General features: G+C 58.2%; 7 protein-coding genes across 7 annotated transcripts in view; 4 read left to right on the forward strand and 3 right to left on the reverse strand.

The window, feature by feature from the left end:
* Positions 1-416, reverse strand: part of P884DRAFT_328730 (exocyst complex component Sec10-like protein) — a 3,280-nt gene extending 2,864 nt beyond the window's left edge. The window contains exon 1 of the mRNA XM_069445603.1: positions 19-416. Coding sequence (XP_069298878.1) covers positions 19-217 — 199 coding nt within the window. The 5' untranslated portion in view covers positions 218-416. The remainder of the gene's footprint in view (positions 1-18) is intronic.
* A 272-nt stretch (positions 417-688) lies between these two features.
* P884DRAFT_291154 (Decaprenyl diphosphate synthase-like protein) lies at positions 689-2,397 on the forward strand. Its single transcript, XM_069444090.1, has 3 exons — positions 689-1,012; positions 1,074-1,506; positions 1,562-2,397. Exons 1-3 carry the CDS (start codon positions 917-919, stop codon positions 2,086-2,088), a joined length of 1,056 nt encoding a protein of 351 aa, XP_069298879.1. The 5' UTR covers positions 689-916; the 3' UTR covers positions 2,089-2,397.
* Positions 2,398-2,634: 237 nt separating this feature from the next.
* P884DRAFT_120598 (Met-10+ like-protein-domain-containing protein) lies at positions 2,635-4,618 on the forward strand. Its single transcript, XM_069437144.1, has 5 exons — positions 2,635-2,958; positions 3,038-3,139; positions 3,196-3,273; positions 3,333-3,751; positions 3,919-4,618. The coding sequence occupies exons 1-5, from the start codon at positions 2,664-2,666 to the stop codon at positions 4,465-4,467; spliced, it is 1,443 nt and encodes a 480-aa protein (XP_069298880.1). The 5' UTR covers positions 2,635-2,663; the 3' UTR covers positions 4,468-4,618.
* A 3,170-nt stretch (positions 4,619-7,788) lies between these two features.
* On the reverse strand, positions 7,789-8,079 carry P884DRAFT_120618 (uncharacterized protein). The gene has a single exon (XM_069437145.1). It carries the CDS (start codon positions 8,039-8,041, stop codon positions 7,859-7,861), a length of 183 nt encoding a protein of 60 aa, XP_069298881.1. The 5' UTR covers positions 8,042-8,079; the 3' UTR covers positions 7,789-7,858.
* Positions 8,080-9,841: 1,762 nt separating this feature from the next.
* On the forward strand, positions 9,842-11,673 carry P884DRAFT_268685 (uncharacterized protein; the record flags this gene model as incomplete). The annotated part of the gene is made up of 2 exons (XM_069442218.1): positions 9,842-10,509; positions 10,599-11,673. 2 exons carry the CDS (start codon positions 9,842-9,844, stop codon positions 11,671-11,673), a joined length of 1,743 nt encoding a protein of 580 aa, XP_069298882.1.
* A 1,408-nt stretch (positions 11,674-13,081) lies between these two features.
* Positions 13,082-14,072, forward strand: P884DRAFT_276589 (nucleophile aminohydrolase; the record flags this gene model as incomplete). The annotated part of the gene is made up of 2 exons (XM_069442976.1): positions 13,082-13,210; positions 13,350-14,072. 2 exons carry the CDS (start codon positions 13,082-13,084, stop codon positions 14,070-14,072), a joined length of 852 nt encoding a protein of 283 aa, XP_069298883.1.
* Positions 14,073-14,672: 600 nt separating this feature from the next.
* P884DRAFT_197075 (glycoprotease family-domain-containing protein) lies at positions 14,673-21,266 on the reverse strand (the record flags this gene model as incomplete). The annotated part of the gene is made up of 5 exons (XM_069438034.1): positions 14,673-15,460; positions 15,750-15,783; positions 15,900-16,469; positions 16,620-17,096; positions 18,003-21,266. 5 exons carry the CDS (start codon positions 21,264-21,266, stop codon positions 14,673-14,675), a joined length of 5,133 nt encoding a protein of 1,710 aa, XP_069298884.1.
* Positions 21,267-21,322: the final 56 nt, after the last annotated feature.

A 21,322-nucleotide genomic window follows, 5' to 3' on the forward strand; every position in this document is an offset into this window, starting at 1 on the left:
GGGGGTGGGGGGCCTTACTCTCAAAGGCCCGGATCAACGGCTTGGGATCGAAGGCATGCTGCGCCGGACCGGAGCGGCGGCTCACGGGAAGGGCAGCTTCGGCGAGCGAGTCGACAAAGTCGCTGACGATGAAGTCCTTGCTAGAGAAGTCGTCGAGCGTGAAGCTGGGCCCTTGGGGAAAGAGGGGCCGCGAAGCGCTGGACCCGCCGCGTTCCATGGCCGCGATTGTCACCTCTTGGACATGGGAGATACAGCTTTGCGCGCAGCCGTTTTAGAAAACAAAGAATTAAAAAAAGATGGATCGAAGCTGCAAAGCCCGGGCGGTTCTCTGGGCCGAAAAGTGTGTTTCTTGTGAGCGGGTGGATTTGATGCTTTACCTCCTGCGCCGGCAGGCAGGGATTGTTGGGCAGCGCGGGGATGTTGGTGGTCGCTGCTGCTTACAAAGTTGTGGACAGCGATGTCAATCGGGTACGAAGGTAATCTGTAAGTTACCGAGGGTCCGGCCACATGCCGTAATTGTCTGAAAATCGGGCTTGGGTTCTCGTTTTCGATACGGTAATTTCAGCCCCTAATCAGCGATCGGCCCGACAAGAGCCGGGATTCGGGGGCGTATGCTTGTAATACGTACCTTGTACTCCGTAACACCATGAGGTTTTCGGTGGTTCGACAGTTCACCTGTTCACAGCCATCTTTGTGACGCGGCAGTGGGAGAAGTTGACAACGGGGGTATAGCTGAGCTGTCCCGTTCACGACTGGGACCAGACAATCATCCCCCCTTTTGACCAGCCACAAACTGGCGACTTTTCTTTCCATCGCAACCAGGGGACACACAACGGTACATCTTGCCGACTAGGACGAGAAAACCTGCAGGCGGGACAAGCTCCGTCATAAGCCCAAGGCACCTATCCGATCGAACATGCCGTACCTCGTACGGGACCTTGAGCTCTACCGGCGCGATGAACGCCTTGGTCACAAGCTGCTGACGCGAGAGGAGAGGCGGCGTCTCGTCGAGGTACGTGCACTGTGGGAGAGGAATATACGGCACGAACCTGGTTCTCTGACTCCGGGAACAGCCTTACCTCCCTACACCACCGTCGAGATCCAGATCGAGATCTCGCGCCGAGGCAAGCACAACCACAACCAACGCACGAGACGGAAAGAGGGCCCGAATCGGTGTCCGACGTTTTCTCCGGCGCCAATATCACGTCCTCGTCTTCACCTTAATCCACATCTTCTTTTCCATCTACATCCGCCTTCGACAGGCGTACCATGCGGTCGCGAACCGGATACACTCGATCTATTACCACCATCACCGGACGCCCGAGCTGATACAAAGAGACATCAAGGGGCTCCGTCGCCTCCCTAAGCATCTCAGCGTTATTCTGACGCTGGAGGACCAAAGAGGGAGTGGGGCCGGATTGGAAAAGTTAATCAACGAGGTGGCCAACATAGCCGCATGGTGCGCCAGCGCCGGCATCCCACAGCTGTCCGTATACGAGAAGACGGGTATGTCGGGGAAACGGTCGGAAAGGCGCTTGGCACGGCTAACGGCGGAATATAGGCATCCTGAAGGGCTTCCTCAGGGAGACGCACCAGGTGGTTATGCAGGAGATGCACGCCTACTTTGGACCCAACTACCCTTCGGTAACCCTCGGCGCGCCGCACATCCCCCCGGTAGATTCGTCTGGCCTCGCCAGCGGGACAGATTACCAGAGCGGTAGCGGCAGCGGCAGCGACGAGGACGAGGAACCCAGAAAACACCTCTCAATCCTGCTCATTTCGGCCGAGGACGGGCGCGACTCCATCGTCGACCTGACCAAGACGCTGGCGGAGATGTCGCAGCGTAAGAAGCTCAGCACGGCCGACATCACCATGGAGCTGGTCGACGCCGAGCTGACCGAGAGCATCATGTCGGAACCCGACCTGCTCATCCTCTTCGGTCCCCATGTCGAGCTCGCCGGGTACCCGCCCTGGCAGATTCGGCTGACCGAGATCTTCCACGTTCAGGACAATCAGGAGGTCGGCTACCAAGTGTTCTATCGCGGTTTGCGCAACTACGCATCGGCGCAGATGAGGAAGGGGAGGTAGTCTTGGAATGCAGAAGTCATGGACTGATCAGGGTTCGGAAAGAGGTTGGCCGCGGTAACAACATAGATCTGGGGTCTTTTTTTGGTTCAGTCAATTCCTCGGCGTCTATCAACGGTATCTTCGAATCATTCCGTACTCTTCCTGTAATTCGATACACATATCGTCACTGCTTTTTGGGGGATTCCCATTCCCATTCTCTTTCCCTTTTCGACCTCTTTTGTAAATGGCAAGCAAGGGCGCGAAGCGGGAGAGTAATCGAACTCTGTTGTTTCACCACGATGTGGTTCCGGATCAACGTAAGGCGTTAAGGTGACAATCAACTGAACAATGGTCGACATGAAGTGAGCGCTATACAACCTGGGTGAGCCCTAACTACACTACGAGTTCAATGCATCACAACCGTAAAAAGGCTCATGTCTGATTGGCCAATACCTTATTTGGGCGGGTCTCGTTCAACTCTCCCGTTTTGTTGCCTACCCATATGCAAGCTCCATCCGCTCCAGCTTGACAGGTGAGTTAAGAAGTCATTATTTCGTTACCGAGACGACAAGACTGCGTGCTGACACTGGACAACCATGAGCGGGCCTGGGAACATTTTCGAGGTGGAAGGGGACATGGTCATTTTTCGGTGCCCCATCGTCCGCTCAGGCACTGCGGCGCTCAACCGCGCCCTCTTCAGCAAAACCATCCCCATCGCTGCCGCCGCCCTGCATGACAACAAATCCATCTCTAAGTACCGAAAATTGCTTGAAGCCAGCAGGGAGATTCTACATGCCGAAAGGATATCTCCTATCGCCCCTCATCCGGACCAGGCCCTCGCCAACAAGGGCCGCAAGTGTCTGCTTCTTAACCCAAATGTCAAAGCCGAAGGTCGGATGCGTGGTTGGTTCAAACGGCTTGGGGTATTGGGGTATTGTGTGCACCGATGCTGACTCTGTCGTTCTCACAGCCTCTGATACTTGGGGACCAGTTGTCAAAGACGGGGTCCAGAAGGAGGAGTTGACTGTCATCCCTTATGAGCTGCAGCTCAACTACGACTACTGGACATTTCGTAAGACTTTGGGGCTGTCAAGTCTTTTGTCATGTGTCTCTGACACCAGGCCGTAGGAGATGTTATGGCGTCCATCTTGCCCGAAGAATTGCATGACGAGATCCCCTCCGGCTTCAACATTGCCGGCCACGTGGGTAAGAAGACGTTCCTTTCCCCTCCGTCGCCGCCCGGCATGGCTCCCTGACAAGCCTAGCACATCTCAACTTGCGGGAAGATTATCTCCCCTACAAGTACTTGGTTGCGGAGATCATCCTCGACAAGAACCCTCAAATCAAAACCGTCATTAACAAGATCGACAATGTCGGGTCCGATTCCGAGTTCAGGACGTTCCAGTACGAAGTCCTGGCAGGGCCGGACGACCTGAAGGTGCAGGTCAGCGAGAACGACTGCATCTTTGACTTTGACTACTCCAAGGTCTATTGGAACAGCAAACTCGAGTCGGAACACCGCCGGCTCATCAACATGTTTCAGCCGGGCGAGGTCGTGTGCGACGTAATGGCCGGCATTGGGCCCTTTGCCGTGCCCGCAGGCAAGAAGCGCGTCTTTGTCTGGGCCAACGACAAGAATCCCGAGAGCTTCAAGTGTCTCGAGGCCGCCATCAAGAAGAATAAAGTCAGTCAGACGCTAATTTTGCTATATCTTGGCTGCTTATGCCTTCCACCTCTTTCCCTCATATCCCCTTCTCTCCCTCATATCCCCTTCTCTCCCTCCTTTCTCTTTGGATCCTCATTGACCATTTCCATACACACGCGCGCGCGCACACACACACACACACACAGGTCTCGCCTTTTGTCCGCCCCTTCTGTGAGGACGGCCGAACCTTCATCCACAAAGCTGCCGACTCGGTCCTCGAGGCCTCCCGGAACGGCGAATGCGCCGTTCTGGCCCCGAAGAAACCGAGGACTCCCAACCCGCCGCAGAATACAGCCCCGCCGAAGGAGGAGCGCATTCCCATCCCGCCGACCATATCCCACTTCGTCATGAACCTGCCCGCGTCCGCCATCGAGTTCCTCCCGAGCTACCGCGGCCTGTACGCCGGCCGCGAGGCCCTCTTCGCCCCGCACACGGCGACGAAGCTGCCCCTGGTGCACGTGCACTGCTTCTCGGTCAAGGCGGCCGACAAGACGCCCGTGCGGGACATCTGTGAGCGCATCACCAAGGAGCTGGGCTTCAGGTTCCGGCCCGCCGCCGACGGGGAAGGGGAAAGCGCGGCGGATGCGGAAGGGGTGGTCAAGGTACACCGTGTAAGGGATGTCGCGCCTGCCAAGAGTATGTACTGTGCAACCTTCAGGCTGCCGGCAGCGGTCGCTTTTGCGGCAAGGGAATGAGGCACAAACGTGGCACGCGAGGGGCCATTCGGGAGGAGGGAGGTTGGGAGAGGGAGGGCGGTATACAGACTGCATCTGCGTGCTGGCATCTTCGTTTTCCTCTTCTGCTCCAAATCGCCACGTCGGGGTGCGAGACTACAACGATCGCGTGCTTTGTCCTGGCGAGCAGACAACCAGTCATACCGATGACTCCCTCCCACTCCCCCTTTTCCCCTCGCCCTTCTCATCCCCAACGCATCCGGCTTCTGAGGAGGCGTCTCGGCCACTCTGAGGACTCGATGTCCAAGGACGAAAGCATTCATTCACCTGCCAAGCCCTAGCATGCAAGGGGAAAAAAAAAAGGGGGGGGATATCCAGCTTAGTCTAGTTTGCCACTCTAACTTGCCCATGACTAAACGCATCCGTAGGTAGATGCATGTGTCATAACTCCTCCGTTTCATAGCTACGGGTGCAGACAATCGACTTCCCCCCCGCGCAGTAAAGCCACAGCATGGGGTTGACATACACATACACAGTGTAGCGTAGGCGGCATACATGAAACACTCGTTGGAGGCAATTATAGCCAGTCAACCCGCCGATAGGGGTCATGACACTTGTTATTTCCTTTCCACTTTTACAGTCCACATCACACAAGTCCGATTCTCCAGCGGCCCCATGAGATCAGCGGGGCATCCCCTACCTTGGTAGTGTGAAGTTTGCAAACCAATCTGTCCCGGGCTTCCTTCTGGAGGAACTCGTCGGTCAAGCTATCAAGCTATCAGTTCACCGGTCGGGAAAAAGACGGGTCGTCGGATGTGGGCACGGCGAGGTGGCCATACTCGATCCGGGTCGTGGTCAGTAGCGTATGCGACCTTGAGCTTCCGATTGTTCTAGACATCGGGCAGCTATCGGCGGACTGGAGAGAGACAGTAAAAGTGGAAGAGAAGAGATAAATGGCCGAGACCGTTTGGTTACCGGTGAGGCGCCAAAGGGTTGCAGTGGCGGCCGCAGAAGACCCCTGAACATCCCAACCAGAGGCGCGACAAATTAGTGTAGCAGCTTGGATCGGCATATTACATACACCCATCCCATCGACTATCCTACCTCAGAGTAGATGGACCCCGTACGCTATCAGGTATGGGTGTGGTAGTTAAGGCAAGGCGCCCATTGCAGAGATCCAGAAGGGTCGTTCATGTTCAAATCAGAATGCGGCAGGAACCAGAGTAGCCGCCACTAGCCCGTTGGTGGGTAGTGCTCCGCCTATGGCACCCCTCTCTCGGCAAAGCTGCGCTTCGGTCCGGAAGAGGGGCAATGGACACTCGGTCAGCGCAGCAGCCGGTCAGGAGCGCTGATGATGGTGGGGGGGGCCGCCTTCCAAAAAGGAGTTTGTTTGTTTGTCACCTTGCGCTCCTCCTGCCTACCTTAGCTATAACGCGTACCTTGAACCTATCTTAGATAACACACGTCACGTTATCATCGTCTTCCCACTTGAACCTCGAGACACCCCAGGTTATTTGCCTCGATTGATCGGGGGAAGAGAGCATTTGTGCGCTTGCACCGCCACACCAGACAACCAATGTCAATGAGACGGGGCAATGCTGCCGTATCCGAAAGAGATTAGCACGGCCTTTATCGAATCCGACTCGTTGTTGTCGATGGATTCTACATACAAGTACGGAATAGTCTCAAAAAACAACATCGCTGGTCTGCCCCGCTTCCTACCCTAGCACTCCTTGGATACGCGGTCTGGACAAAAGGTACGCAGCTCATTGCCCACCTCCCAAAGCTTGTTAATGCGTATAGGTGTGTGTACCTGTCTGTATGTGCGTGTGTATGACTGCGTATGTGTGTATGTGTGTGTGTGTAGCGTATGTATAAAAGATGACGATGCACCCCTACGCTCAGAGCGGGTACCTTTACCTGCAGCCCGGGGTGTTTGGGGGGGGGCGGGGGAGGCAAACGGCCACTTGCAAGCGAAACTGGGCACGACATGGCCGTGCACGCCATGCCCTGGACTTGCATCGGCGTGTGGTGTTCGCTGGAGTTGATTTGCTCCTCGTTTCTGCCCGCACCCGTAACGATCGGGCGGGGCAAAGCGCTAGTGCGGGAGCCGAGAGGTCCATGTGCAGGATCTTGGAAATACTTGTTGCATGATGCCATCCATACGAGCCTCGACAATTGTTGTTGTGACACCAGTCAGATGGTAGCACGCTTGCTACATGCACATTACACTACTGCTAAGTATGGTGTGCTTGTGATGTAGGAGACAGGCAGACCGCCGACATGATTCTCAGGCAATAGTGCTACCAAGTGAAGAGCTAGAGACGTTTATATACACAGTAGTTTCGAGGGAGTGGGTCGATCGTCGAAGTCCCCAAGTACTCTGTAGATCCAAAGGTAGGCGGATACTGGGCGACAACACATGGCAATCGGTCTCCCACGTACGCGGGAAACGGCTAAGGCCTTTGTTTCTAGGTTCTTACGCCTTATAGTCATTGGCGCTATGCCGACAAATGGTTCATTTGGTCCAGGTGGCACAATCTGTAAAGCTGCCGATGAGTGGCGTACAAAATGATGTATATCGGCATGAGAATGACAATCTCGCCCTCCATAAAAAAACACCGTGCAAGTGTGCCTATCGATGACGGGCATCTGATTCCATTCACAATGATGATCCCAGAGGTCGAGTATGTGGCCTGCTTTGTCAGTTAGGCTGGTCGGCTAGAGGGATGGGAACCTCGAATGATCCGGATGTGAAACCTCGGCATTTCAAGTGTCTTTATGTCCCGGATGGTTCCTCATGGCCACTGACAAGAAGTCGTGGTAAGCCCCGCGGACTGTCCGCAATGACCGCAGGGTGGCAAATTTACATAGGATGTGTTCGACCAACGGAAAGAGCCGGAGAAGAGAGAGCTGTTGCTATCATTTGAATGCAACTCGGATGGATGGGGCCATTTGCCGCAGAGCTCAAGCAAACCTACGCATCCGAGGCCGATAGGATGACTAACCGGTAGGGAAGGGCTTGCGGTGCTCGAAGTGAGCGTCCTCTCTGTCCTGCGTAAAAGGTTGTCGAGAGCCGGACCAAAAAAAGCGAAGAAGTGGAGAGAGGAGAGACGGGGGCAAGGGATGTTTAGCCCCAGGCACCCAGGCCCCTGGCAAATCACCTTGCACCAAAAGAGAAACATGACAGGTTTTAGGCCAACAGAACGCGTAGTCGGCCGGCCGCCGTGTCAGGGGAGGAGAGAACCGCGCCCGCGACTTCCGGGGTCGATCGAACATCGAGACGGCCGATGCTCGTTAAGCCCGATATTGCCTACACAACGTGCCGGCATGGCGGGCATGGTGCCAATTGCAAGTAAATGAGTGAAGCAATTTGCTTCATAGAGGAAACAGACACTTTGTTCGGTATCGCTCAAAATCCCTTAGACAGGGATATGATCGTTCCAGAAGGTCGCAACCCAAGATGCCATGTCCATTCCGGCGGTGTATCCGTGTTGGATCGCGCACGGGCAGCGGCCTGCCAAACATGAAAGGCGTGATAAATTTGCGGCGGACCGTTGGGAGATTCTTCTGTTCGCTCTCTCTCTCTTGCCATCCTATCCTACCGACTCCCTTGACCTAGCTTGGTTTGACTTCGAGAAATGGCGCCAAACCAAGCTAAATGGCCAGATCAAGTTGAGGTCACGGGCCCCTGGGCTGTGGAGCACCTCGCCGCCAAAGCCCAGCTGCCCGCACATCCAAGGTGCCGTCCATCTACTGCGTTCCAAACCATTTCCAAACCATTTGCCTGGCCGGTGCGCGCAGTCTTTGCCTCGCATGCCCCGGGGCCCTCGTATAGTGCACAAAGCAGTCCTTTACCTAACTAAGCCTGGTCGACATGCAACTGGACTGCTCTCGATGCCGCATCGAACCCCAGCAGATTTGCAGACTTTTGCTAGCACCTGCTTTCCCGGTTTCTGGCTGTGTAGGTGTCCTGGACCATGCAATCAAGCTGGGTGTACCTAGTCAGCGTAGCACGTGTAGTGTAGGTACCTGGTTAGCTGCGTCCCAGGTCGACATCGGATTTGCGGGCAAGGGGATCTCGCAGGCTCTTGCCTCATGGGCAGAGCAGAAGATGGCTCTAGCGTCACACAAACCCTCTCAAATTCCCATTCCGGGCCGCGACAAACATGAATCTCCCTTTTCCTCTCCCTCTCCTTGCACCCAAAACCAACCACGATTTCCTTGGGAACAAGTAAGAAACGGAGAAAAAGAAACCCCCCGCAAAGGACACTGAGATCGATGCACACCACTGGGAACCTTTGGAGGGCCTGACGTGGCCGGTCATAGTAGGTAAGTCTAAATGCAATCCATAACCTTCTTCACTGGCTCTCGTCTCTTCCACTCCATCGAGTCACGTTATCACATCACTGTTTCGCCTTGTCAGCCTTGCTTTTCATGGCACCAATCGACCGCCTTCGTCGGGGGACAAGTGACTGCACGCTGGGCTGAGCGACCTCGAAAGCATCCGGTCGCCTATCGCTACGCTGCACTCCACAAGATTGTGGACGTTCGCAGCGGCCGGGTGTGCGCAGGGCCATGCCAATCAGCTATTCGTAACGCCCTCCAGAGGATCACACGCTCGAGTGTACCAGTCCTGGCAGAGGTGGCATTTGGCGCCCCCAACCTGGACCCCCAAATCCACCCCCCCCGTCTGAGCATCAACGGCACTTTGCGGCACGCATCCCACGTTTTACAACGGGAACCAACGGGGGCCCGAGGACGTGTGAGCGGGTCGACATTGGCACTGGAAACCGCTCTTTTTTTTTCACTCGCGCTGCACGAAGGTGTCTAGACTCTGAAGAGCCGGGGCACCTACCCGCACACCGGCCATTGCGCAATTCCCTCCCTTCCTAAACACCACTTCGAGGTGCACTACCGGGATATATCCTGTCATTGCCCTTTTGTTTCCCCTTCACTCTTACGTCGGGTTTGGTCGCTTTTGCCCCGCCTCATATCTCGCTACTACCCATTCCTGTTTCCATCTTCCCTGTTTGCTTCAGCCCTAACCATCACAGTTGCCTGGTAGCCCATCTTAAAAAAGTTCGGTCCTGACGACACGACTTTTGGTCAACAGCCAAAGAGACCGATAAACCCCAGATCCCTTATCCCGGTTACTATTTCTTGGGGTCCGGTGCCCGATCAGCCGCCGCGCAACTGTCCCGCTCGACAAGGAGCAAGAAGAAGCAGGGTGGCATAAAACTCGCCTCCTCCGGGCGCATCGCCTGCCGTCGAGCTTGAAACGGCATCTTCCCACCACACCTTATGATCGGTTTGCTTGAGCCTCCGTTAGAGAAGGACTCAAAAGCTGTTCTGGACAACGATCCATTGATTGTTGTTGAGATCGGCTTTCAGGATGGCCGTGGTTCTCACGTCGGATGACGACAGTTATTTCTCGCCAAACCTGCGCCGGTCCCATTCACAGCCCAAACTTGGGATCAAGCGCTCCGGTTTCCACACCTCGGCATCGACTTCTCGGCTGAGTGACCTCTTCTCCCAGCCCACCCCAGACTCGATCGTCTCCTCGGCGCCGTCATCACCGCAACCAACACAGACCGAGTCCGTGTACCTGTCGGACTTGTCAACGCCACCAACGAACTTTTCTCTGGCCTCGGACACCGACGAGCCATCAGCCACGCCGGACGAGGTTATTCTTCAGCAATGCAATGACGAGGACTACTTTAGCAGGTCGGGGAACCAGGAACCTCCATCGAGCCCGCGGGCGGCTGGATGGAACGGCGACTCAGCAGAAGAGCAGATAGAGTCGGCCGCAACATCCAGGCCAGGGAGTCCGGAGTTCCAAGAGAGGGCCGAAGATGATATCGCAGTGAGGCCGCTGCCTTCCCAACATGTTGACTATTTGTCGCATAACTGGCGCGAGGAGGATATCTGGTCGTCGTGGAAGTTGATCGTATCGAGGAGAGGAGACTATAGCAACGCCGCGCGGTTGGAAAATGCGTCGTGGAGGACGTGGATGAAAGCCAAGAACAACCTGACTACGGTCTCGGCCGAAACCCTGAATTGGTATGCTACTGCATTCCCCCGCCTTTTTTTTGCACCGCCTGATCGAATCATCGAAGCCGTGGAAGCTTCAAGAGGCTGACATGTTGCAGGCTCAAGGATTACGACGTAACATGGCTTTATGGCCCGTTACAAACGGGCTCGTCGAGCTGGAACAACACGTCCAACGATTCCACCAGCGCCAGGTTGTCCAAGTCAAACTCCTTTATCAACAAGAAACCCATTTTGAAGAAGCGAAGCATGTCGGAGATCATGCTTCAGAGGTCTCTTTCGACTTCTTCCCTTGTGAAGCAGGCAGCGGCTGCGGTCCAAGCCCAGCAGAAGGGGGGGCTAAAGAGGATAGGGAGGCGTCCTGGGCTCGAGCGAGCCAACACCGACTACATCACCTTCCCGTTCTCGTCGCGCGGAATGAGTCATGATGGCACCAGCTTGTTCCCTTCGGCGAGGTCATCAGGAGTTGTTTCTCCAAATAGCGGGAGGAAGCACATCCACTTCAACGAGCAGGTATCACAGTGCATTGCAGTTGATGTCAAGGGCGACGACGATGACGATGAGGTTGATACGGACAACTACCGATATGACAGCGACTCGGACGACGAAGCCATCACGATAAAGGTCACGCAGGCCAAGAAGAGGCGGTCGGTGCTGAAAAAGTTAAAGGGCAACAACAACAAGAGCGGAGAGAGCAAGACGATCGCCATGCTTCCTTCAACCACCTTGAAATACCGAGAGGATACGCCCGAGCCGGCCGAGCCGGCGACAAAACGTAGCAGCAACGGCGTGCTCAGGAGCCCAGTGTTGTCCCCGTCGTCATCCCAAGAGACTCTGCGCCCGGCCAAGAAGTCGGGGAAGATCTTCTTTGCGGGGGATGAAGATGACGAGGAGGACGAGGAGGACGATGACGTGGAAAAGATCAACATCGGACCCAGCGCATCTTCGTCTCTGCAAAGCAACCAGGGCGGGTCTGGTCTGCGTCGCTCAGTATCCACGACAAGCCTCGCGGCCGAATCGCATGGCTTGCGCAGGACAACCTCGGGCATGTTCATGCCGCCGGAGACGAGTTCACCCAATTCCCCCGACGACGGCATGCTCGGTCGAATAATTAATACGGTAAATACGGCCCGGGATATTGCCCACGTCATCTGGAACGTAGGATGGAGGAGATAGTTGGCGAGACCGCGTGTTGTTAACCATCGTTGTTTCTTCCAGGAGGAGGCTGCTTTCAATACCAATCGACTTCGGCGCAATTCGAGGAGTTTTCAGGAGCTGTACGATTAGACACGAAAAGAGCATTGGCGTTTTGGTACCCGGGGGCTTTGCGACAATGGCGGACGCCTTTTTTTATCACTCAAGTCCTCAAGTCCGACGAGATCGTCCTGTATCGCTATCGCGGCGTTCGAGGTTCATTGCGCGGTTCTTCACAACGGAAACATGCATTGGTCGGGGTGTTTGAGGAGGTCTGTTTTCACCGGTACCGGGTTGTCTTGCTATCTCTTCCTTTATTTTTGGCTGTCCCCTGATCGCACCGTCGAGAGTGACGCTCAAGCGGTCTGATCTACCGATCAGATTGGGGTCTGAGGCCAAAGCAATACCCATCGGTTAGCTTGATTGAGGGTTGGCTAGTACATCGCTAGGAGGCCGTCTCGGCAAGGGCATTGGCGACCGTCATGGAGGGGTTGTCAACCCTCTCTGTATTGCCAATCTCTCTCAGCAGCGGGTGAAGCCGACGGCGGGAGACTGGCTGCCGACAGCATAGCGAAAGGACATGCAGCAAGATATTTGAAGTTTATTATAGATGCTGTACTTTGATGGTGGTCGTTGGAGGCCAAACCTTGCCATGTTAAGTCTTGGAAGTAGCAATAGTCGCTGTAACGTTGATAACGTTGATGCTTAGAATATTGTAACTTCGAGTCACATTCTGGAACATCGAAATACGTATCTGCATAGACTTTTTTGTGTCTTCAATCGAGAGCCCTTGATAAGATCAGGTCCGCTCCCAACGCAATGTGATATATCTCGGTAGGTTGTAAGTTGGAAAAATCTCTGGAGCGAAGGACTGATGAAAGAAAGACGTTATAAAGGGAGTGTGGACGTAAATAAAGAACAGAAAAGAGACAATTGGTGACTCTGATATCTAATCTCAATTCTTTATCGCAGCGTTGACAGAATTATGAACCAACAGCGGGTCACAGCTCTTGGTTTGTCTTCCCAGGGCCGAGCATGAGCGAGTGAGGTTGGTGAGTTGAAGGCGGGAAGGTTGGCGATGCCAAGCCTTAACTACCTCAGATAAGGTACGGAGTACGGAGTGCAACTCATGGGCGATTCAAAAAGCTCGGACCCCTCCCCACTCAAGGCTACCAGGGAACGCGTGCATCAGAGCTGCCTTAAGCTCTCTCTCCAACTTGCCCGCCAACTTCACACCCTCAGCTCAAGCTCGAATCCCATTGAATGCATTGCCTCCCAACACCATCCCCGCCGCCCCTCCGCCGACAAAACACTTTTTGCGAGATACGCACCCGCATTCCCACCGAATCACTTCTACACCCATCGGACCAACCGCAGACAGAACGCAACTATGGATACGCTTGTGGCGCGGTACAGCCGCCCGTCGTACCATCAGAACGAGACATTCACGGAGCAGGAGCAGCAAGACCTCACTGATACCGTCCCCAGCCTGAAGTTTGCCATGCCGCCGGTCGCACATGTAAGCGCTCCATGGTCTTTATCTTGTTCGCTATTTTGTTTAATTGCTATTGTTGCTATTATTTCCCCTCGTCTCTCGGGCTGTTGTTGCTGACAAGAGGTGCCCGCCCTTCTTCCCCCCCCCGCCCCCGCAACTCTAGCCGTCAGCGTGGCTGCGCGCAGCAACGGACGACCGGTCAAACCCGTCGTGCCCGATCAAGATTGCCCACGGGACAACGACGCTCGCCTTCCGCTTCCAGGGCGGCATCATCGTTGCGACGGACTCGCGCGCGACGGCGGGCAGCTGGATCGCCTCGCAGACGGTCAAGAAGGTGATCGAGATCAACTCGGACCTGCTCGGCACCATGGCGGGCGGCGCGGCCGACTGCCAGTACTGGCTCGCCTGGCTGGGCATGCAGTGCCGGCTGCACGAGCTGCGGCACAAGCGCCGCATCAGCGTCGCGGCCGCGAGCAAGATCCTCGCCAACCTGGTGTACCAGTACAAGGGCATGGGCCTGTCGATGGGCACCATGTGCGCCGGCGTCACCAAGGAGGAGGGCCCGGCGCTCTACTACATCGACTCGGACGGCACCCGCCTGGCCGGCGACCTGTTCTGCGTCGGCTCCGGCCAGACTTTCGCCTACGGCGTGCTGGACGCCGAGTACCGCTGGGACCTGACGACGGAGGAGGCGCTGGACCTGGGCAGTCGCAGCATCCTGGCGGCCACCCACCGAGACGCCTACTCGGGCGGCTTCATCAACCTGTACCACGTCAAGGAGTCGGGCTGGGAGAAGCACGGGTTCACCGACACAAACCCGGTCTTCTGGAAGACCAAGCTGGAGAAGGGCGAGTTCAGCAACGTCACGAGCAATCTCACCGAGTGAATTTGGTCGGTATGGGGTTCAAAACTTTGTTATTCTCTCCACAACTTTCAGACAGAGAGAGGTGGTGAGAAGTGGTAGAAAGCGAGACGAGAAAGAGAGCTTTAAACACTGGTCCTGCGGTGTGCACACTGGCTGGGGCACTTCACGTCGGTGAGGTCTTGGGGCGGGGTGTGGGGGTGCATGGCGTCAGGAACGGGATCATGGGAAAAGAGATGATATGAGCGCGGCTTGTAGATGTACAACAGAGCATCAAAGCATGCTGGCAACACACGTATACAAATCTCCATCCTATGCGCAGTTATGTCATGCACGCCGAACCGCGTACGTGACCGGGTACCCAAAGATGAGAATGGGATAGAGTTACAGTGGTGGTACAGAAGAGGTACAGTACAATGCGAGGACAGGAATGTCCTTTCCCACCTCAAGGTAGGTAGGAGTAGTAGTAGTAGGAGTAGTAGTAGAGTAGTAGTAGTAGTTAGTACTAGTCGTTTCCTTTCCTCTCATCCCCTTACTAACCCCCAACGTCCACTGGTTTCATCGAACGGAGGAGATGGGGGGCCACTTAATCCTGCTTCCCTCCCTCCCTCCCTCTTTTATTTTTTATTGATACTTGAGCTTGATCCTCTCTCTTCTCATCCTCTCGAGTTTCCTGGCCTGCCTCTTCTTCAGCTTGCCGACCCAGGCCGTCAACTTTCGGGACTCGAGCCACCTCCGGATCCGCTCTCTCCTCCTCTCCTCATTCCGGAGTCGCTGGCGCCGCTCGAACTTGTCCCAGTCTTCCCAGTCCGCGGCCCAGTCATGATGCAAGCCCGGCTCGGGCGGCTCCCCCCACTTTTCGTTCCAGTCGTTCCAGTAGATGGTCCAGTCTTGGGGCGGCGCCGCCTTGGCCCCGGCCCCGGCCCCGGCCCCGGCCCCGGTGTTCTTCTTCTTGGACCCCTCGCCGACCGCCTTGTCCTCGATCTCCTTCTCGAGCTTTTCCAGCGCCCGCTCGCGCGCCCTGGCCTCGGCCTCGGCCTTCTTGTCGTCCTTGTTCTCCAGCTGCGACCGCGGCAGCCAGCCGCCCAGGCCCAGGATCCCCCCCTTGCCCGGCCCGGCCCCGGCCCCGTCCCCGTCCCCGTCCCCGTCGCCGTCGTCGAGCGACCACCGGCGCTGGGGGAGGACGTTCAGGTCGCTGTACCAGCCGGCCTCCCACATCTCCATGCCGGCCCAGGCCACCATGGCCGCGTTGTCGGTGCAGAACTCGGGCGGCGGCCGCACGATGGTCAGCGTGTCGGGCGGGTAGCCGCGCGCCGAGAGCATGCGCGCGAGGATGTGCTGGAGGAAGCGGTTGGCCGCGACGCCGCCGGCGACGACGAGCGTCTTGGGGACGGAGGATGACGTCGTGGGCGCTGCGGGTTGGGGTGGTAGTGGTACGGTTGGTCCGGCTGCTGTCGAGGAGGCTTCCGTTGCTGCTGCTGCAGTTGTTGCCGGATCCGCTGTTGTGGTTGTTGCTGCATCTGCTGTTGTAGTCGTTGTTGGATCCGCCGTGGCTGTTGCTGTTGGTAGTGGCGAATTTGTTGCTGCTGCTGCTGTTGCTGTTGCTGTTGCTGTTGTTGTTGTTGTTGTTGTTGTTGTTGTTGTTGTTGGTGGTGGTGGTGGTGGTGTTGGTGATGATGATGATGGTGGTGGTGGTGTCACTGCTGCTTTGGTCGCTTCTGAGCCGGCCTCGGTGCTGTTGTTGGCCGGTTCCTCTTCCTTGGTGGCCCCGGCGGCGGCGGTGGATTGGCGTGGTCGCGCTTTGTTCGTCTCTCGGTCCTTTTCGCGCATGCGGTCCAAGGCGAAGATGACCCTGGTGACGAGGTGCTCGAAGGCGAGGCGCATGGTCTCGCGCGCGAGTTCCCGGCGTTGCGGGATGTCCATGTCCGGGTTCTTCTTCATGATTGCCTGGACCTGGCCGCCGAGCCCGGAGAAGTCGAAGGCCATGTCGCGGCGCTCTGCCAAGGGCGGCGTGAGGGTCCAGCCGTAGGTCGGGGAGACGTAGGGCCGGATCTCGTCGCGGCGCTTGAGCGGCGGCTTGTAGGTATAGCCGTAGTAAGCCTCGTACGGGTCTTCGGGAGGGGGTGACGGCTCCTCTTCTCCCGGCGGGGGCCCAAAGGCAAAGGACTCGAGCCGGGCCCCGTACATGACGTTGTCGGTCCCGGCGAGGACGTCGGGGGGCAGGATGACGCGGGCGCACTTGTCGAGCATGTCGCCGATGGCGACGTTGCGGGCGTCGGCCAGGATGGAGTGCGAGGTGACCGACTTGGAGAGGAGAAGCTGGGTGTGGCCGCCCGAGACGAGCAGGCTCAGGAAGGGGAAGGCCGGCTCGGGCTCCTGCCAGCGCTCCTGCCAGCGGTCCGGGTCGGGCTCCGGGTCGGGCTCCGGGTCGGGGTCCTGCCGAGGGTCGGGCTCGGGCTCGGGCATCGGCAGCTCGGGCGCGTCCGCAGGTCCCTCCTTGGCGCCCGCCCCCTTCTTGCGGATCATCCAGGGCGATGGCGGCGGCTTCTTGGAGGTTTCGATGGCGTGGACCAGCCGGGGCGTCAGGGCATGGGCCTGCATGTGGTGCACGGCAATCAGCGGGACCTGCCACGCGGCGGCCAGACCCTTGGCGGCGGTCAGGCCGACGCTCAGGGCCGAGGTCAGGCCGGGGCCGCGGGTGACGGTGATGAAGTCGGGCCGTCGGCGGCGGCCGCAGATGCGGTTCGTGACAGGGTCGAAGTCGGGCAGGCCGCTCTCCAGGCTCGTCCTGGGCAGAGCCTCGGCGGCGGCCTGCATGAGCGGGGCCAGCTGGGCGGCGTGCGAGCTGACGGCGGTGATGGGCTCGATGCCGCCAAACTTGCGGTTGTCCGACGTGACTTTGGAGTTGAAGAGCAGCGTCGTCGAGGTGGGGCGCCTCTCGAGCACGGCGACGCAGGTGTCGTCGCACGACGTCTCGATGGCGAGCGTCACGATCCTCTCCGGCTCCGGCTCCAGGTCTCGTTTCTTCTTCTTGTTGTTCCTCCTCCACTCCCTCCGCTTCTCCTGCTTCGCCAACACGGCGCGCATCTCTTTCCTGCTCAGGTATTCGCGCCTGTATTCGCGCCCGTATTCGCGCCCACTGTGTGTATACCGGACATGCCGGACCGTCATCTGACGAGGCACTGCCCTACGGGCGCCCATGAGCAGCCCGTAGGCAGTTGCGTATCCCATCGTAGTCGTACCCTCGGTGGGCCGTTGCGATGCGATGCACGTGTTTCCGAGTTTTGGGGAGAGTTCCACGCAGGTCCCGAAAGTCATCAAGGTTCTCACTGGGTTCTCACAGCCCAGCAGGGGGCCGCACAAAAATCCACACAGCTGGTGGCAACTGCCACAGCGGCAACCGCAGCCGACAGTAATCCGTAATCATTCCGCACATAACGTTACCTTACACTTCAAGTCCGCTCAACGTTGGGACTTGGATCGGTCTTGATGATTTTTATTACCTGCACCGGGCTACAGACAGCGAGCATTCGAAACCGGGGAAATCTATGTATGCCCATGAGAAGTGCAACGCCAGCATGGTTGCCAATACTTTATGGATGTATGTACGGATTACCCTGTCCAGATGCACCACTTGAACCGATGCTCTCGACGACCATGTCCGGATCTCAATCGAAGTCCCTCAAACACCCCCTCCCCAAGCAACAGAATGCCAGTGCGTGCACGCCAAAGCAAACTGTGGGATGGTGACAATTTGGAAAAAAAGAAAGGAAGGAAGGAAGGAAGGAAGGAAAGAAGCAATAGGCCAGCAGCTAGCAATTAGGGCGGGATGTGTGTGTTATGATGTAGGGGATGTTAAAAAAGTTCAGGGTTATGTACGGAATAAATAACATGTATGTATGTACCTCGGGCAACGCCCGCGGGCCATGCTCATCTCCCCCTGCTGAGCGGCACCCAGTTCCGGTACTCGCACTTGCACCCGCCCGTGCCGCCGTCCATGCCGCCGAAGCTGGGGTTGAAGTCGGCCGCGCCGTTGATCAGGTCGCCCGTCGTGTTCATCCGGTTGAGCACGAAGCGGGCGTCGTCCATGATGATGCGCTGCCGGTCGTCCACGCCGCGGACAAAGGCGAACTTGCGGCCCCGCTGCCCGCCGTGCGTGTCCAGCGTGACCGTGACCGGGTAGGGGAACGAGCCGGGCTGCTGGTCCGCCGCCGCCGCCGCCGCCGCTCCCGAGGCGCCCTTCAGCCGTGCCCGGTCGCCGCCCATGCGCGTCCAGATCTCGACCTTGTACCGCACCGACAGCCAGGTGACGAGGAACTTGGCCTCCGTCTTGAGACAGCCGCCGTCCTCGTCGGCCGGCACCGGCGTGGCGTCGACGCCGTCTCCCGAGAGCGCGGCGATGGACTTGACGTACGTCGTCTTGTTGAAGTACGTGTAGAAGCCGTACCGCTCCGTCGGCAGCCCGCGGTCGTACAGCCGGAGCGGTTGCTGCGTCGGGAAGGGGAGCAGGACCGCGGGCGCCCCGGTGCCGTCCCGGTCCAGCGCCGGCGGCGGCGCGATGTCGGATGCGTTGATGATCCCCTGGCCGGCCGTCACGTTGCCGTTGCCAGGTAGCTCCAAGTCATCGTTGTTCTCGTTGTTGTTGTTGTCGTTATCGTCGTCCTTCTTCAAGTCGTCGCGCCGGGCGAGGACGTCGGGCCCGATCGTGTCGTTGATCGAGCGCAGGATGCTGATGTAAAAGGGGGTCGGCTCGCCTGCCTTGTCGTCCGAGACCACCCCGTCGGTCGTGTTACCGAGGAAGAACATCTCCTCGAAGCTGGGCGGTGGCGGGTCGGGCCTGAGCGAGAGGCTGCTGCCGGAGTCTGGTCCGTCACGTGGTCCCAAGAGACGCCGGACGAGCGAGGTGCCCAAAAATCCCGTGGCCGGGACGGCGCGCGGGCTTGCTGTCGGGGTGGCCGTCGTTCTCGTGCTGTTCGCCGATGACAACGGTAGCGGAGTCCCCCGGTCTGTGGGGGTCGGGCGGGGAGGCTCCCCCGAGACGTTCCATGTCTGCCGCGTGTTGTTATCGAACTGGATCTGGATGACGAAGCTCGGCTGGCTGGCGTCGAACGGGGCGACCGAGTCCGCCTGCTCCTTGGGGAGGGAGCAAGTCCAGAGGGTGGGCGGCTGAACACAGGCCGTCGTCGAGTCGGACTCGGGCCCGATCACCGTCGAGATGCCTGTGGGGATCGGCGGGAAGTCGGTCAGGTTGAGGAACCGCGAGGGCACGGTCTCCTCCGTCCCTGTCCGACGCGACAGCAATACGCCCAGGACAACGCCCAAGGCTGTCAGCAGCAGGAATGCCGCGCAGAGGCCCAAGCACACCCTCCTCCGCTTCCTGCCCTCGCGTCCGGGACGGCCGAGGCAGCCGAAGCAGCCGCAGCAAGGGAAGCAGCCACGTCCGTGCCACATCCTGCCGGCTCTCCAGGCGACTGCGTCCTCCTTCTCGTGCCTCCTCCTCTCTCGCTCGGCCCTCTGCCTCGGACCGTGCCCAGAGACGTCGATGAAATGGTCCGCGGGAACGAAGGAACCCAGAGGCCGGTCCGGCAACCTCTGCTGCTGTAGTTGGGTCGGGGGCGGCGTGAGCGGAACATCCGAGAGCCCGATGGCGCCCTGCGATGTCATAGTCTGCGACAAGCCTGGCGGAACCGGGCCGGGCGACGGCGGATACAGCGCGTTGAGCGGATGCCCGGGAGGGAAGACCGCACGGTAGCGGGCTTTGTGGAGCTTACGGGGCGGCGAGTAGGGAGGTGGCAGCTCTCCAGGAGTCTGTACCTCCCCGGCCGTCGTGCGTGGCTTCTCGGGCTCCGCTTGCCTCAGAGCTTGTGGCTTCGGAACCGCTCTTGAGGACGACGGCGCTGACGACGACGAAACGTCCTCGACGGTAATCTCGGGGGTTTGATGATGCATCCTCGGAACGCTTCGTGGTCCGCTTGACGGCCCGGCTTCTGGCTCGGCTCCAAGGGGCGAGAGGGGCTTTTTTTTATCCACGCTATTCCACCACGATCGGTTCTCTTCGGCTTCGTGCCCACCTGACCCGGCGCTCGGTGGCGTAGGTGATCCGAAGGGGGAGGTCACCTGGTCCCACCACCCTTGGGATCGAGAGCTCCCGTTTGTGGCCGACCGCTGGCGCCCTTTGATGACTCGCAGTGATCTTCCTCGTGTGGTAGCTGGACTGCCATCTTCCTCGAACAACGTGACCGGGGTGCCCACGTCATCATCGTCATCGTCAACATACACCGACGAATTGGCCATTTGTCGGAACTTGTCCTTGCCATCAGACGGCGCGGGGAAGGAATCCCTTCGACTGCCCGTAGTAGTGGGCGAGACCTCGGCGGGCCTGTATTGTATTGGAATTGAAGGAACGGCCGGTACGAAGCCGCGATCGGGCATCCTCGGCGAGGCTCCGTCCTCGGTGTCCGGGGACCAGGCTGAGACAGGCTGGGTCGGCGAAGGGGCAGTTGTAGTAGGCTTGAAATATTGGGGAAACTCGACGGGCGTTTCGACGACTGCGGTCTGCGGGCTGATGACGACTTTTGAGTCGGGGGGCATGGCGAAGCCGATCATGATGGGCCGGGCGCCGGGTGAAAGGTCGGCCTGCAGGGATGACTCGGCTCCCGGTTTTTCGGCCTTCTTGCCCTTGGTTCCCTTCCGCCTGAGCCAGGCAAATGTGCCGATCGACTCGTCTGACGGCGCGCCTTCAAGGGCCCTCAGGGCAGCGAGGTCGACGAACTTGCCGGTCCGGCTTTCCCGGCTCTCTGGGCTCTGCCTCATTTGGTAAGCGACGTGTTGCTGCTGCTGCTGCTGCTGCTGCCGCTGTTGTTGTTGTTGTTGTTGTTGCTGGCGCAATTTGGTCATGTCGGTGACCAGTTTTATGCCAAACTTTGCGTTCTGGGCCTTCTGCCTGCGACGGGAGGTCAATCTCGCTATCCCGCGTACCGAGTGGCGGACGGTCAGTTTGGAACTTCGCCGAGATGCTTGCTGTTCGACATGCCGTGTAGCCCCGCCTCCGGAGTTTTCAGTCGCCCCAGGCGTCGCATCGAGGAGCGGGCCTTCCCCCGTCGTCGCCGTGAGGGGAGTTATCACCTCGTCGTCTTCCCACTCCTCCCAGTCATCCTTGGATTCGGCAGACAAACGGTTGCTAGAATCAGGCTGGAGGAGCCCTAGAGGGTCGCTCATCTTGTCTTGGACTTGTTCGCTATTCAGGCGAGTGCCGATGCTTAGTGTCCAATGGG

Source organism: Thermothelomyces heterothallicus, assembly GCF_042370625.1.
Source record: "Thermothelomyces heterothallicus CBS 202.75 unplaced genomic scaffold P884_scaffold_7, whole genome shotgun sequence".
Taxonomy (NCBI): domain Eukaryota; kingdom Fungi; phylum Ascomycota; class Sordariomycetes; order Sordariales; family Chaetomiaceae; genus Thermothelomyces; species Thermothelomyces heterothallicus.